Source organism: Lethenteron reissneri, chromosome 53 (assembly GCF_015708825.2).
Source record: "Lethenteron reissneri isolate LAM-NWPU_2019-01 chromosome 53, ASM1570882v1, whole genome shotgun sequence".
Classification (NCBI taxonomy): domain Eukaryota; kingdom Metazoa; phylum Chordata; class Hyperoartia; order Petromyzontiformes; family Petromyzontidae; genus Lethenteron; species Lethenteron reissneri.
This window is the reverse complement of record NC_083831.1, coordinates 5,289,847-5,306,697: the sequence shown is the minus strand read 5'-3', so window position 1 is coordinate 5,306,697 and position 16,851 is coordinate 5,289,847. Positions and strand designations below refer to the sequence as shown.

Genomic DNA, 16,851 nt, shown 5'->3' with positions numbered 1-16,851 from the left:
CACGAAAGCTTCAAATCTAGATGCAATGTCACACTGACGCGTTAATTTGTTATTGGATTATGATGACAGTCCTTCAGCAATGTTTCCCAGGTCCAGTGTCTGGGCAGGCGTAGGGGACATTCAGAGTGCAGCCGGCGTGTCCCATTTAAGCCACCGATTGCTCTCAACTGGCTGTCGCATCCATTACCCGACTCGTCTGATAGCAAGAACATTTGAATCTTTTATTAGAATATTGATTAATTCTGGAGAAATCCGATGAACTATGAAGCTCTTTTTCACAAGTTTATTTGGGGGGGGGGCAGAAAATGAAAAGTATCGCCTCGATTTCCAATGTGTGCCGCTGGACGGGATGTCACGGGCGAAGCTTGGCGGAACTATCGGCATCATCAGGCGCGTCGTGCTGTGCACGGCTGTGGGGGGGGTCCGCTTTTAATGGTGCCCGTGTAATAGTTTACAAAACAAGTTGATAACAGTTGTCAGTCGATCAATTGATTTAACCGTCTCACCCCTAGATCAGTTTCAGATTTAGGGGCTAAACCCCGGGAGCCCTAACCCAAGTTTAGCTTCGGGTTGGGTCAAGAGAATGCCATGGATTTAGAAACGAGTTCATATTTTCTATACACATTAACAATGCGTTTGTAAAGGTGTTTTGCTATGCAGGTATTGTACCGATCCTTGTGGCGATGTGAAATTTACATCACCATCTGAAAGCCTTCAACGTACGAGCGCTTGCTTGGCGGCCACCTCTGTTTTTGTTTGGTTCCATAACTTTTTATTGCAATTAACCGGAATGACAAGTGATTAACCGGTGTGTACTGCCCCGCTGTGACGTGTGGATTAGAACGTTGGAAATTGATGAAAACATTAAACAGAAACCCTGAAAATTCTGCATAAGAAACGTGGAATTACAATCGAGACGCAGAAAGGGGAACGCGGTAGAGAGTGGTGACGTGGCTATCGCCACCCTCTGCTGCACAGGACCCTCCTGAACAAGAGTCGTGAGACTCAATGAGGCTTTACTGGGTCAATGAGTGGAACGGGGAGAACTTACAAACTCAACACGTAGACTTTCGCCACCAATGCCCATAATAAAGGTTTTTCTTATGGATGATATTTTGGGTTAGATTGTGTAAATATATTATTAAATCCACCACCACCCGACACAGCCAATTAGTAAGGTTTGTGACGCAAACAATGTGCTTATTAATTACTACTTCAGCACAACGGTGTGTTAGAGAGTGAATTCACAACATTTACAATTCGAGTACAACGTTTCAGCAAAACAAACAGTTTCATCGTCTGATGAAGCTGATTGTAACGTGATCTAACCCCAAAAAAACCTTTGATATGAACTTGGAAACTTACCACAGAAAGGTGCCCAAGTCGGGAGTCGAACCCAGGCCCGCGCTGTGAAGCACAATCGTTACCACTGCGTCACCCTGCCTCCCACACATCTCCAGTTTTTAATGGCTCAAATGCTTTTTTTACCATTTCGAAAATAAAAGTTGTTGATTGTCAAGTTAGAGCTATTGCATCTGACATTGCATCCACTTGTTTTGAGTGTGCACCTGTAGCATCCCTTGTGTCAATCCACAGCTGGATAAGGGCCTCATGCCGTGTGGATTGTCTTCATAATTTGAACATACTTCACCAAGCTGGGTGAAGTAAGGATGCTCGTAGTAACTACATGCTACACTACAACAGACGATTTTTGATACACACCGCCCTCAATTGACAACGGAGCAGCACCGCAGCAGCAGGACTGGGTCTGGCTTAGCTTAAGAGAGCCGACGACATTGGTGGCATTGCAGCTGCTTTGGTTTTAAGTTATCGGTTTGTGTTTTTGCATCGCAGCTCGCGCTGCCGAGCACTTAACTCGTGTATTTCCGCAGAAGTGTCCCATTATTTTCAGGTTATGCCCAGAAGGAAGTAAGTGGTGTGGCGCAGGAAGTGAGTGGTGTGCGTGGGAGAGTGACGGCAAGCGCACCAGTTGTAGGCTGGTGATCGTAGGGTAGGCAGATGTGGAGTTGAGCTGCGTTCCAACAGTCGGTGATAAGAGCAGCTGGGGTTAGAATAGAGGTTGTTGCCTCGGTCTGGTTGGGTGATGTTGCGAGGGCTAGTGTGGCTTGGGGTTCAGTCAGGGTCTGGTCAAATAGTGTTGCTTGGGATAGTGCTAGGGTCGGTTAGCGCATGTGGCTACGGATAGTGCTGGGGTCTGGTTGGATGGTGTGGCAAGGGGTCGTGGAAAGGTGTGCTTGGATAGTGTCACTTGGGGTACTGCTCGGGTTTAGCTAGTGAGGCTAAAAGAGTTTGATGTTGCTAGGGATACAGGCATCCCCCACACCTACGACCTAATTGGTTCCTGGATGACGGTCGCAAATGGAGCCGTCGTCAGTCGAATCCTTATTTCCCATAGGCACAATGTTTCCATTTTGGTTCCGTTCCTGGAAACCCATTACCTAACATAAAAATAGCAAAATTGACCACGAAAATAAATGAAATAACCCTAACAAAATTTTTGTAACTTAACATTACTTTTATAAACATGTATTAAATAAAAACAGACACATTTGAAAATCCTTAAGTACTGTTCTGTATGTGACTCATATTTCCTCCTCTAAGACAGGAAAAGGCGAACATTTTTTTTATTTGAATAAAATGTTGTAAAAAGTGATGAGCGTTGCAAAAGAGACGCTGCGTTCGCTGGAGGTGCAGCTGCAGACCGAGAGGCTCCACTGTACATAGCCGTAGAGCTGAAAAGCAAAGCGGCGCCAATCGTCGGTAGCAGTCGTTAGGCGGTCATTTATACGAGTTTTGTGGGGGTCTTACTATAAGAAAGCTCATAAAAGTGGTGGGGGGGGGGGGGGGTGCAAGTCGAGCCGTCGTTAGTCGGGGGTCACCTGTAATGCTCTGGTATTGGCTCGTGTAATGAGGGTTAAGGTTATGGCCTGGGTCTGATTAGCCGGTGTAGGTCGAGTTAGGGGAAAGGCGAGGATTTGGCTAGCTGGTGTAGCTAAGGTTATGTGTAGTGTTAGACTAATTAGCTCGTGTGGATAAAGTTGTGGGTAGTGTTAGACTGATTAGCTCGTGTGGATAAAGTTGTGGGTGGTGCTAGATTGATTAGCTCGTGTGGATAAAGTTGTGGGTGGTGCTCGACTGATTAGCTCGTGTAAATAAGGTTAGGGGTAGTGCTTGGCTGGTGTGGGAGGCTTCGGGCGAGGGCTGTTGTATTGAGGCACAGGGAAAACGTCGTCGTTTCCCACCCCCGGCCTCTCCGTCATCGTTACTCATGAGCTGGCGGTCTCCGCTCTCCCTGCAGATGGCGCCCAAGAGGAAGGCCGGTGGCCTGCACAAGCTGCCCGAGCTGCTGGCGCCCGGCGAAGTGCTCTCCGACGTCGTCAAGAAGGAGTGGAAGCTGGGCCGAGCCGTGGGCGAGGGTGGATTCGGCCGTCTCTACCTCGGTATGGTGGGGCAAATAGGGGGGGTGAGGGGGACAACCGGAGGGGCGAGTTGGGGGGTACAACCGGAGGGACGAGTAGTTGGGGGTGGGGTAACTGGAGGGGCTAGTGGGGGTGGGGTAACCGGAGGGGCTAGTGGGGGTGGGGTAACCGAAGGGGTATGTGGGGGGGAACAACCGGAAAGGTGAGTGGGGGGGCAACTAGGGGGCTAGTGGGGGGGACAGACGGGCTAGTGGGGGGGTGAATCGTTACATCGCTACTTGGTGCCAGTGTGAGCTGTCCGGCTAACTGCGCTCGGCGTGTTTGATGACGGACGTGTCGATCTTGCGTTGTTGTCATTTGTTGATTTTGTTTTAGCCGCCCAGAACACCTCCCAGCCGGTCGGAGAGGATGCCGACTATGTGATTAAAGTGGTGAGATAAACCGTGTATACTTATTCGTGCGTCCGCATCCACCCTGTGCTCGGCCACCGCCGTTGCAGGCCACGGCATGTCCCCCCTTCTCTGCTTATTCCATCGCACTGTACCTATGTAGAACTTCTTTCACACCGTACGTAGCCAACCGTGCTTATTGGAGGTGTGGAAGGACCACAAACTAAACACAAAAAGCAGTTCTGGAGAAATGTGTTTTCAACCTCGATCATTTAAGTGAACAGCTCCAGTAGCTTCCTAATATCGGAAGGAAGAGCGTTCCAGACGGCCGCAGAAGTGGATCTGAAAGCTCGCGATGGGGTAACCGTCTGCTCCACTTGGAATTGTATTCCCCTCTTTGCATCTTTTCCTCTTGTTATGACGGTAGTGATGATAAGCACCTTGCTCAATTACACCGCTTAGCGATTATAACTTATAGTACTGGGCCCGTGGACCTGTGCTCGGCAACTGATTATAAACTAAACAAACACTCATTCATACCACACACATCAGGGTTACGCGTGTATATACATGCTTACACGTATGTATATGTGCTCGGGATGACGTTAAGAAAAATGTTAGATGTTTATGTTGCGTAATTTACATGATATGTGACGTCAACTTAACACCTCTTCATGGTACCCAATGCCACGCGATGCCCTTTTTGGTGGGGAAAACGTGGAAGTGACATCGTCATGAGTAACAGAATGTGACGTCATCATATGTATGTATGTTGAACTTCTTTCGCACCGTACGTAGCGAACCGTGGTAATCGGAGGTGGGGGGGGGGGAAGGACAATAAACTAAATACAACAAGCAGTTCTAAAGAAATAAATATCAAATCGATCTGAAACATTTTGTATACAAGATCGATTTTCAGATTTATGAGCACCCACCCCATTGTGTGGCGTGTCGGCCTTTATCGGTGCTCGCTAACGGCACTTGCCCCAACAGTCTGTTCAGACTATACGGGGGATCTTCAGCGTTGTTTGGAAGGCCCCGGCATAACATCATGATTAATAAAATATCACTTTTGCCATCGTCCACACAGGAGCCTCATGAGAACGGGCCCCTCTTCACGGAGCTCAAGTTTTACCAAAGAGCAGCGAAACCCGAGCTCAGTGAGTATTGCCGAGCTGTCACAAGCCACCGCCGGTGCCTCGTGTTCGCAGAAGCACTCGCTAGGCCGTGCAGCCACTCAAATCGATGCAACATCAACTTCCATCGCTCACACCGCTATCGTCAACAACAACAGATGCCATTCGCCACTGAGTTGTAGTGACGCCACTACGGCACTTGTGTGAATCACGCCAGGTGCACTCCGAGGCCACGTGAATTGTTGAAGGCTAGCCGGCAGGAAGTCACGGGACCGACCCAGGTGCCATGGGTTGACTTACAGATGATCGGCAGGTGCACTACCTGTGCCCCCTACTTTACCAACTTCCTGGATTTTAGCTGCCTGGCACTCCGTTGTTGTGAGCCCTCCACTGTTGTTGGAGGGCGACTGCCTCCAATTATCCAGTAGCATCCTCAACGGTCCTCCATAACGTCATCACCACCACCACAACGTGACTACATCACCAGCACTACCACTCTACCACCGTATCATCATGCAGCTTCAGTCTACCACTACCAGCAACGCTAATACCGTTGGACAGCCGCGTAGCTCACTTATGCCTGACGGTGGGAAGCAAGCGCCTGGGTTCGATTCCAGACACGGGCGCATTTCCGCGCCAATAAACCGGGGCGGCCTGCAGGGTTCGAGCCGTGAGCCTCTGCAACAACAAGTGGCGAATGCGCGACCGGCCGGACCGTGTCGCCCGCCCTAGAAGGTGCCGCTAGACCGTTCTATAAAACCATTGCCGCTATCATTTGTGTGCTCCTCGCTCACTCCCCTACCTTTATTTTTCCGTTTCTGTTGCACCCTGCCCCCCTTCATTCTGCAGTTGAAAAGTGGGTGAAGGAGAAACGTTTGAAATTTCTTGGAGTTCCACGCTACTGGGGCATGGGGATGCTGGAGAAGAAGGGCAGCGCGTGAGTTGTGATGTCTGACGCTTCGGATAAGATTATTATTATTTCTATTGTTTTGGTGGTTTAGCCAGGACAACTTCACTGAGTTTCGAGACTGATTTTCAGGAGGGTGACGACAGTTATTTTTGCTCTGATTTCTATTTTCTTCATTGCTATACTTTTTGTTTTTACTTTTGTAATTTTTACTGACCCAGGTGGTCACTCTTGCAAATTAGACTCATCCTGGTCTCATGAGTTCCCCTCGACACGGTTCTTATCTTATTTTATATTTACACAAAGCGACTTCACTGAAGGCGCTTAACATAGTAAAGACAGTAGATCGTGCAAGGGTTACTAAATTAAAACCATTTTTAAATCATTTATATTTAGTTCGCATGCTTGTATGCTTGCGTGCTTGCGTGCTTGCGTGCTTGCTTGCTTAGGACCGTGCAAATCTTTCGGTCGTTTTTTAACCCACTTCCCGTGATCCAATCGAGCTAACATTTTCCACACAGACTCGTTGTGCCAGACAATTAATGTTCGTGAAAAAAAATTCCCAAAATTTTACACTTTTTAGGCAAAAAAAATTTATTTTACATATATTCAAATAGAACTCATTCTTGGCTTTGGCTGAACGTCACAGTGTAAGAGCGCAGAGCGTAACCCCTCCACAGGCCGTGGCGGAGTAGCGCAGTTGGTAGTGCCCTCGCTTCCCATGCCAAAGGTCGCGGGATCGATCCCCGCGTCCTCCACAGGCGAATATATTTTTAAATCCTTTATATTAAGTTCGCTGCCACGCATATAAAGGATTTATAGTGAAAAACTTTGTTTTTACGGGTTATACTTATTATTTAACCAGGCAAGGCCCACTGAGCTATATGGGTCTTTTACAGAAAGCGACCTGGCCACAAATGGTAGCTCACCGAATTGTCTTAAGTGCAAATTTACAGCAACCAAATACTCTAAAAGCATGTTGATTTTAAATATGGAGGGAAAAAACCGAAGGACCCTGAGAAAAATCCACACGACGATGGGGAGATGAACACGCAAACTCCAAATATACAGCAGGCGTCAGGGTCGGGATCGAACCCACAACCGCCGGTATACCTGGAGAGGTCGGTAACATCTCGCCATCGCAGCGCCGCGCGGTTGAATAATGGGTGGCCTTAATAGAGGGTTACTTAGGAGGGGGTCACGGTTAAGCGAAGCACACTTGATACTTGACCTGATGTTGCCAATGTCTCTTTTATATGCACTTTGACAGAATGCGCTTCATGGTGATTGACCGTTTCGGGAGCGATCTTCAGAAGGTACTGGAAGAGAACGGCAAGAAGATTCCTCGGAAAGCGGTCCTGCAGCTCGGTCTGAAGCTGGTACGCACCTTCACATGCCTCACTGCTGCTGCCACTGCCATTTGTTAACGCTTTCCAGCAAAGTATGAAAGTGTTAAAGTGCATAAGCTCTGTCTCGTTGTCTAGCCAAATGTATTTTTGACTGTCCGTCTGTCCATCTGTTTATCCATCCAAAGGCGGTGGTCACCTCATCGCGTGGCGCTTTCAGATGCACTTCTGCGGCCGTCTAGAACGCCCTTCCTTCTGATATTAGGAAGTCACTGGAGCTTTGCACTTTTAAATAATCTAGATTGAGAACGGATTTCTTTACAACTGCGTTTAGCTTGTTGTCCTTGCCACGCACCTACGATTAGCACGGTTGCACACGTACGGTGTGAAAGAAGTTCAACATGCATACATCCATCTGCCCAACTGTCTTTTTGACTCCATTCGTCTGTCAATCTATCATGGGGTGTCTCAAAACGAGATGCGTTTTCTCCAGATATTTTGGTTTCTTCCAAAGGCGCGCAGCCTCCATCTCGTGCCAAACGATCAAATGTATACAATCTCTATCATCGATGCATTGAGTAGTTTGCCTCCTGTGCTAGTTTGACACTATAAAGGCCTCCTTAATTGTATTATTATTTAGCTTGTTTTCTCAGGAAAGCCTCACTGAGACCCAAGACCCTATTCTGGAAGGGTTCTGCCAAGTTTTTGTAGTCGGGGTGTGATGCTACTGCGTGAAATCCCAATTGAGCAATTTTTAAGGTAATTTCTCAGCATTCGGATGTTTGGCCAATATCAGTCACCTTCTATATACAGTCTCTAGTCCTATAACGCTGTAGTCGTAGCGTTTCTGAACAACATAACGTTATGGAAAAATCGAGTTATAATATAGGGGGTAAAGCACATTTCTGCGATAACACGTGAGATGCGTACGCAGGTCAGACAAAGACGGAGGCGCGTGGGTAGCATCTAGTAGCATCCAGCAGCATCCCACTGCCTCGTGCAACGCTACGCCGAGGCCGTCGTACGACCGCTTAATTATTCCTACTCGTGCGACGTAGTTCCGGTCGCTCAATCGCGTTATATCCAATTCACATTCGCGTTATAAAAAATGTGCTCCCTCATGCGTTCGTCGCATTATTCCCAATTCGCGTCGTGAAAACATGCATGCATATAGAGCAGGACACCTCTTGAAAGTGAGTCATGAGGCCCGGTGATGCTGTGCTGGCTAAACGAGTGATGTTGTTTATCACAGCTTGACATCCTTGAGTACATCCACGACAATGAGTACGTGCACGCGGACGTCAAGGCGGCCAACCTCATGCTCGGCTTCAAGGATAAAAACCAGGTGCCCGACTGTGTGCATGTCTCTCTGTCTCTTGTGTCACTCCTCCACTGTCACTCTGTGTGTCTGCGTGTCTCTCTCTTCCACTGTGTCTCTGTCTCTCTGTGTCTGCGTGTCTCTCTTTGTGTCTCTGTCTCCAGCTCTGTCTCTGTATCTGTCTGTATCTATGTGTCTCAGTGTGTCTGTTTTGGTCTCTGACGCTTTGTTTTTTTTGTATAGTCTCTGTGTTTCTCTTGGTCTCACTATGTCTGTCCCACCATGGTTCTCTATCACTGTATCTCTGTGTGTCTTTCTGTTTTGCTGTCTCTGGGTTCTGCAACTTTTTCACAGTCTGGGACAATGTTAGCGATGTGTTTCCCAATAAAGTAATTTGCGGTGTAATCTTTCAAAATCGCAAAATGTAGACTGTGCCACTGGGACAGTTGACCTAATCTTCTTTAAGCGACATCATGGAATCCTTCACGTCCACCGTGAATCGCTATTTTACGGTTTAAGTACAACCCAAAGTTATTAACTAGGGCGGCCTGCTGTATTTGAGTGGTGAACCTCCGCGTCAATCTGCGAACGCGGCGCTACCGCCGGAGCCCCCTGTGTCTGGACGTGTTTATATTCACCTCCTCAAAGTGCACCTGCCTGGCACGGGCGCCACGGTGACGTCACCACGACTTCGTGGCTCATGTGTGGAGCGGTAGTGTAGCGGTGAGAGCGCTGCGCTACAAACCTAGCTACCCCTGTTCGATTTCCGCTCACAGCCAACACCAGTGACGAATTTTTGAACCGGTCCTGTGCCTCCCCTAGGTTGACTCGGCCTAAATTGATTACTTGGTGCGTCGCCACTCAGGAGACAAAGGCAGCCGAGCGTGGCGCTGGCCACCCACCCCCTCGTGTGCCTTTCCGGCCTTCATAGGTGCTAACAGCACTTGCCCCAACAGTCTGTTATGGCTATATGGGGGGTTTAAAGGATATCGACTCAGTACCAAAATGACAGACTTGTTTACCTTTGGACTTAGGTTAGCCTGGTGGACTATGGCCTGGCGTACCGCTACGGCCCCTGTGGGGTTCACAACAAGTACAAGGAAGACCCCAAGCGCTGCCACGACGGGACGATTGAGTTCACCAGCATTGATGCGCACAAGGGAGTAGGTGCGTATGTGCCCCACGGTCAGATCGCCCAGGAACGCACCCGATCTCGACAGGTCTCCGGGTAGTAGATGGACTGATGACCACCATGCATGACACGGGTGTGTTATAGGCTGTCGGGGATAGGTGGTGAGTGCGACAAAGGGGAAGTGAGGGGGAATATCCATTCCTGTACTGTACTTCTGCTCTCCCGCGCCTTCACGGGTGTGGGGAGACCCTCATCCAACAGTGGATTCACAATAGGGTGGTGGCTGCACACGTCACGTTTATGGCAATGGAGTTAATGGGACGGAACGTGAAAAGCAGACGATACAAATGAGACAGGCAGTTGACAAATGCAACTGTCGATGCTAAGGTTTCACACGGTAAGCAATATCCTAACCTATAATCACATTAGACAACCAGACCCCAACCACGCTAGCCCTGCCTCTACCCTAACCATAACCACACTGGACACGCCCAAACACTAGCCGACCTCTACCCCAGCTTCTACAAAGACACTAGCCACCAAGGCGCTAACCCTGCCTCTAACCATAACTACACTAGCCACCACCCAGATGCCAGCCGCCCTCTACCCCTCACTGTAACCAACCTGGCAAGCCAAGACGCCTTGCCCCTGCCTGTATCCCTCACCAGGCTAACCACCCAGACGCTAGCCCCGGCCTCTACCCCTCACCCTAACCACGCGAGCCGTGTCCCCGTGCGTGCAGCCCCGTCGCGCCGCGCTGACGTGCAGATCCTGGGCTACTGCCTGCTGCAGTGGCTGTGCGGAAAACTGCCCTGGGAGGACAACCTCAAGGATCCCAACTACGTGCGCGACGCCAAGATCAGGTGACGCCCTGCTACCACACAAATCCAATAACAACAATAACAACACTCGGGTCATTGTCTTCGTGACTTATTGTGCACCGGATTGCCGGATTATAATATCATTATTTAAAATAGCTTATTTTTGCACATTCTTGAATAAGATGTTTGAGGTGTTGTGTCTTACGTTTTTTGGTTTTTAATTTGTTTACAATATGAAATTGGCATAAATAAACATACAAAAGTATAATATCCTCTTGTAATAAGTTACTGTATTTACTGTATTGTACTTACCACTCCAATCTCGAAGACTCTGCATGGGGTGATGACAGGGGGTGTAGAATTGGAGGTGGTTATTCAGTCGGAATCCAACTTCATCAGTTGTGATAGAGATTTGTCAGATTGGCCTGGGACCGCCGGATAATGTTGGACCCCAGATAATCGATGATCTACTGTATTGCCTATTATTCTATCGCTGGTCTAAGAGGGATTTAGGTCCGTTGTCGTGGTGAGGTTGCACCACTCGTGCCCCCTACCACTACCCCGTAGCAGCCACAATCCTTTGTCTGGCGGGGTGAAGGGGCGGTGCCTAAAGAAGTGGGTGGGGCTTAAAAAGGAAAGGCGCGGAGATGGAGGAGGAGGAGGAGGAGGCAATGGGGACCTCGTCAGGAAGGGATGGGGCCTACGGAGTCGGGGGGCGAGATCTGAAGAGAAAGGGCGGGGCCTGCAGAGGTTGGACTTCCCTGTTGATTTAAGGCCATAGAAGCAGAGACTCAAATAACGGGCAGCAGCATAGCTATGGTGCTGCAGCTGCGGCCACAGCCACGCTGAGTCTCGGGACTAATTTATTCGGGAGGTTCCTGACAAGTTTTTTTGCTGCTGCTGGGCCATGTCAACACCCCACACGGCTGTTGCTGGATACCGTGTGTGAGTCTCGCGCTGTCTGCCTCACTCGTAGGTTCAAGGACAATATTCCTGAGCTCATGAACAAGTGTTTCCCCCCATCGCAGGAGAAGCCAGGTGCGTGCGTGTGCGCTTTACACAGAGCTGTCCTCTGCATCGGTGTGCTTTGATGCGTCGTGTTGTGCCATTAAATGTGTTGGTACTTGTTGGTGTGTGTGTTGTTCCCGTGTTGTGGTGTGTTTACGTGTTGTGGTGTGTTCACGCGTTGTAGTTTGTGGTGTGCGTTTGTGTGTGTTTGAGTCTTTGTGTGTGTTACGGTGTGTTGTGGTGTTTCCTTGTGTTTGCTGGGGTGTCAAGCTGTGTCTTTGTGCGTTCATTGGTGTGTGTGTGTGTTAGACTGGTTTTGTGTGTGTGTGTGTGTCGGCGCTCCGTGGCGTTCGTCGCCCCGCGTTGGGAGTGCGCCGTGGCGTTTTTGGCGTCGGTTCACCGCTCCCACGCGGTGCTGTGTCCCCACCTCCGCTCTGACCCCACTCCCATACCGGACATCTGTGAGCTTTGTTACAGCCCATTGGATTCCTCCGGCAAAGATGGATATTCTGATGATTATTCACTCCCGCAGCCGAGATTGCCGAGTACATGGCGTACGCCCACGCCATTGGCTACGAGGACCGGCCCGACTACCAGAAACTCCGCACCATCCTCACCAGGGGCCTGCGGGCCATCGGGGGCAAGGAGGACGACCAGCTGACCTTCCGCTTCGGTCCCGCGCGCACCGACAGGCCCGCGGCCACTTCCGCCAAGCAGGTTCGCTCATTTGAGCCATTCATTTGTTCGTCCGTGCATTTGTTAAGGTGTCTGTTTTTTAAGTGATCTCTAGTCGTACTGGAAGTGCAGCAGACCCCAGTGGGTGGCTTTATTTCATGGTCAGACCCATTGCGCTATGAAGCTCTTTCTTTTTCAATGGGGACGGCGGCAAGCGAGTTGCATGGGGAGGGAGGGTTTACAGGAGCTGCATGGAACAAGCGCACGATTAATACACAAACAATAAACACCCAGAACTATGTGCAAAAGAAATGTAATGAGCAATCTATTTTAACCTTTTTTTAAAAATAACTTGAACAAAAATTTGTTGAGTCTTGCCACCAGCCGTTGGATCGAAGTGCCCGGTCCTCTCCGGTAAGCGCCTAACAGCGGCACGACTTTACGTGAAGTTGAGTTCGTGGATCGTCATTACGAGTGTTGCCGTGACCCCGCCCCCTCCACCGCTATAGACAGACAGACTTGCAGAGCTCACGTGTTCAAGCGCTCGACCTTAGTGGGAAAGCATTACGAAAGATAAAGGGGGAAAGAGATGCACTTGAAAAAGGGGGGCTCGAGGGGGAAAGGGGGGAGGGAGTAATGGGGGCACACTGACTGCCGGGCCCGAACCGTCGACCTGTGCGACAAACTGCGCTACTGCTTGGCCACTATCGTCGCTCGGCTCTTGTACGTACGCAAGTATGTTGAACTTCTTTCGCACAATACATAGCCAACCGTGCTAATGGGAGTGCAGGGGAAGGATAACAAACTAAACACACAAGCAGTTTGAGAGAAATTCGTTTTGAATCTCGATTTAAAAGTGCATCGTTCCAGCGGCTATCTCATATGAGAAGGAAGAGCGTTCCAGATGCCCGCAGAAGCGCACTTAAAAGCACGAGATGACTGGAGTTCACGTGATGGTTTATGCTCCTTGACGAGATCGGCAGGCTGTTGTGATTCATTTGTGGCAAGCACTTTGCGTGGAATGAGCACGACCTTAAAAGTTATTAACGACTCGTCGCCGTCGTGGTGGTGGTGGGGTGTGACTCATTGCAGCGTTCGGCCGGGACCGCATCTGCCCGGAGGAAGCAGCAGCAGGAGGACGGGGCGGGCGAGGTGGTGGTGGAGCCGTTGAGTAAGAAACGGCAACGGTCGCCCGCAACTACTCCCTCCTCCCAGGCGGCCGCCGCCGCAGCCGCCAACGGTCGCGGCAGAGCGCGGCCGCCCGTGTCCTATGCCGAGCTCGACGAGAGCATGGAGGAGGACGAGGAGGAGGATGAGATCCGTCTGCTCAAGTCGAAGGCTTCGTCCACGCGCGCGAGGAAAGGTGAGCGGCGGGCAGAGTTGCGGGGGTGTCATCGTGATGGTGGGGGCGGTGGTGGTGGTGAGTGGTAGGGAGGAGTTGGCACAGTGGGCACAGCTGGTCCATCTTCTGGTCATATTAGTCAGTGGCACCATCTGGGTCTGTCCCGTGACCTGTCGGCGAGCCTTCAACACTTTGCGTTGCCTCAAAGTGCTTTATATGAATCTCCTGAAAGTGAACCTGGCGTGGCACAGGCGCCCTGGTGACGTCACTGTCACGAAGTGGCGACTGGCGGGTACTGTATTGGTATTAGAGGAATGGAGGAGGGGGAGTGGTGGTGATCGTGGTGGGGGAGTAGAGTAGTGCTGATGTTGGTGGTGTGGGAGGTAATGGTGGTGAGTGATGGTGATGGGGAGTTGTAGTGCAATTTGTTGTGGTGAGTGATAGTAATAATTAGAATAATATCAACTTGTGACGTTCCGCATGACTTGCGAGGAGGAACCACAGACGGGCAGGTTCGCAGCCACGCGATCAGCCGACGTTACCAACAGTTGCCCAAACTTTTCAGTCCTCGATTGTAAGGTGTTGTCGGCCAATCAGCGAGTGTTTACATGCGAGAGAAAACCAGAGCACCCAAATAAAACTGAGAGGGAAACACTATCTCATCAACATGGAAAAGGTGGAGCACATTTTTGCTGTAATGCCTTCTCATGGCGAGCCAGGGTGTGACTCCGCCCATGGAAAGGGAGCTTCTCAGCATTTGTGCGGTGATCAAGCAACCCTCGCTGCCTCCACGCTGCTGCTGCTGCTTGATTACAGGCCACTTGCATAGCCACCACTTTGCCACTTGGGAGTCAACAGCGGCCAGGCGTGGTTGCTGGCCGCTCGCCCTCTCGTGTGCCGCGCCGGCCTTCGTAGGTGCTCGCTAACAACACTTGCCCCAATCCTGTTCAGGCTATATGGGGGATACTTGTCTTTACTAAATCGAGTAGTAAGTACTCTGCGTTATATGTTACTTTATAATAATTACTAACTACGACGTAAATCTTTGTGTGTTGGAAACGCGACTGCCGGTTGCGCAATGTGCAGCGCCTGCTGTTGCCCCCCCCTCGTCGGATGCAGGTGGTGCGGCCCGAGGTCGCAAGTCCGCGGCGGGGAAGGCCAAGGCCGCCAAGGCGAAGGACCTAGCGGAGACCGCGACACAGACGACCCCGAGCCTGGCTCGCCAGAAGCACAAGAGATAAACCCAGAGAGAGAGAGTGAACGGTCATCCCCCTCACTGTCTGTAGCTGCTTGCAGTTGCACCTTTCTGTGCATGGTGCAGCGCTATGGTTTATCCAGAGAGGCCGCGCGGGGAAGGCACGAGGCACGTGTGTGTGTGAATGTTTGTGTATGTTCATGTTTGAATGTGGCTGTGAGTGTGTGTATTCTTGTGTGTAGGTATGAGAGTGTGTGTTTTCATAAGTGTGTGTTTGTGTATTCGTGTGTGGTGCTCGCTAACACCACTTGTCCTAACAGTCTGTTAAAGCTATACGGGGATCTTTGTATGATTTTGTGTGCACGTGTGTTTGTAGTCATGTCCTTGTTTGTGGGTATGAGTGTGCGTATGTATTAGTGTCTGCAGCAAGTTGGCACAGTAGGGGACACAGCTGGTGCATCTGATAGTCATCTCAGTCAGCCAACCCATGGCACCTGGGTCTGTCCCATGGCCTCGTCTGAGCGAGCCTTCGACACTTAATATGACGTCACCGCCACTTAGTGGCGAATGGCGGTCGTTATTACGGTGTGTTCATATGTTTTTGTGTGTCTTGCTATGAGATTGTGTGTTCGTGTGTGCGCGCCTGTGTGTGTTTTCGTGTGTGTATTTGTGTGCGGGAGTCTGTGTGTGCACGCGTGCTTGTTTGTGTGTATTTGTGTGCCTGTGGGCGCTTGTATGTTTGTGTGCCAGTGTGTGTGTGTGTCGCCGCTCTTGTTTGGAATGTTCTCTTTATTGGAAGTCAACCTGAACCTGATCCCATCTGGTCCCCCGTGTTTCTCTCTGCATCTGTCGACCAGGTTACCCGCACACCCTTCGCAGCTGCTTGGGCCTCCCCCTCTCGGTTTTACAAATCCCTGTTGGACCCCCCCCCCGCACCTTGTGTTTTCACGCGACCTGCCATCACGTTCCTTTTTTGTCAGATCTACCCACCCCCCTCCCCCCTAACCACCCCCGCCCCCCTCGCCGCCACCGTGCGCGTTGGGTCCTGCGAACGTTTAATGCTCAAGGCGTCGTCAGTTTTATTTTGACTTGTTTTTTTTCATACAATAAAAGTTCAAACCGATTTGTGATTAGTTCGGCTTTGTGCAGTGTAACGCGAGTCGTCGTTATTGTTTATTTTAAACTGCCGTGGTTTTGGACTTAGACGCCTTGTCAACTGGCACATCCACGCTGAGCCAGCGTGGGGCCCATCACGGCATGGGTGGTTTTTTTCCCACCGGCTATTTGCCGATGAGAGCCAAAACCAAACCGTGCTACGCTTCCCTCGCGCAACTTCTGAATTTTGCTCAAGCAGGGCCAAGCGGCGGCGCACACAACGCGTTCACTGCGTGTAACGTCGGTACGCCGTGGACGGACACGTTGGGGTGGGGGGGGACCCCCTTGGGGACACGGCGTCACCACACCGTCTGCGTGCGTCTCGGTTCGTTCGCAGCGTCGTGCGTGTGATGTCGGTACCCCCTGGGGGGACACGGCGTCACCGTATCGTCTGTGCGCGTCTCGGTTCGTTCGTTGCGCGCGAGGCCAGCGGCTCGGCTTCTGTAATGGGAAGACGAACGGCGCGGTGCAAAATGAACAGCGTGGGTCTGGCTCGGCACGGCCCCGGCGCGGATCGGGTTGTGCAGTAGAAGAGAGGTTTTATCGGTCGAGTGAGTGCTTTGTGAGTTTGGGGCCAAGCTACCAAAAGAAATGCATTTTTAGGACAAGTCATATCTCGCTCTCTTCGTGACCAGACTAATACATCTCTAGGCACGTCTAAGTAACTTTAATAGCAACAAATGACGTTCAATGAAGTGTGTAGAATGTTGCCTTTGGTAACATGGGTGTGCTTTATAGTTTTATGGTAACTGCCGTTTATCTTTATATTTCACTTGTACTATTTGTCTCGTCATTACAGGAGAAAAGACAATTTTGGTGCTTGCCGCAAGCAGCGTAACGTGTTAAAGGAGGTTATCTAGAAAATGACGACACAGAACTACTTCCGAGGTCCTTCCAGTTGGTTCTTATTCACACGAGGGTGGCTCCCATGCTCTCAGATGCGCTGCCATGTCAGGGTTCGTCTCCGCTGCAGCCACACCTAATTTT

At 50.4% G+C, this 16,851-nt stretch overlaps 1 protein-coding gene across 2 annotated transcripts in view; it reads left to right on the top strand.

Annotated features, from left to right (window-relative positions):
• The window catches only part of LOC133356295 (serine/threonine-protein kinase VRK1-like), a 17,063-nt gene extending 1,231 nt beyond the window's left edge, over positions 1 to 15,832 (top strand). The window contains exons 2-13 of one of the 2 annotated variants that reach the window (XM_061573732.1): positions 3,320 to 3,461; positions 3,816 to 3,871; positions 4,920 to 4,989; positions 5,815 to 5,902; positions 7,143 to 7,251; positions 8,471 to 8,563; positions 9,571 to 9,703; positions 10,411 to 10,531; positions 11,466 to 11,527; positions 12,030 to 12,214; positions 13,265 to 13,535; positions 14,601 to 15,832. In XM_061573732.1, coding sequence (XP_061429716.1) covers positions 3,320 to 3,461; positions 3,816 to 3,871; positions 4,920 to 4,989; positions 5,815 to 5,902; positions 7,143 to 7,251; positions 8,471 to 8,563; positions 9,571 to 9,703; positions 10,411 to 10,531; positions 11,466 to 11,527; positions 12,030 to 12,214; positions 13,265 to 13,535; positions 14,601 to 14,755 — 1,485 coding nt within the window. In that variant the 3' untranslated portion in view covers positions 14,756 to 15,832. Of the gene's footprint in view, positions 1 to 3,319; positions 3,462 to 3,815; positions 3,872 to 4,919; positions 4,990 to 5,814; positions 5,903 to 7,142; positions 7,252 to 8,470; positions 8,564 to 9,570; positions 9,704 to 10,410; positions 10,532 to 11,465; positions 11,528 to 12,029; positions 12,215 to 13,264; positions 13,536 to 14,600 lie in introns of those variants that run through there. The other variant, XM_061573733.1, reaches the window with a different exon arrangement.
• Positions 15,833 to 16,851: the final 1,019 nt, after the last annotated feature.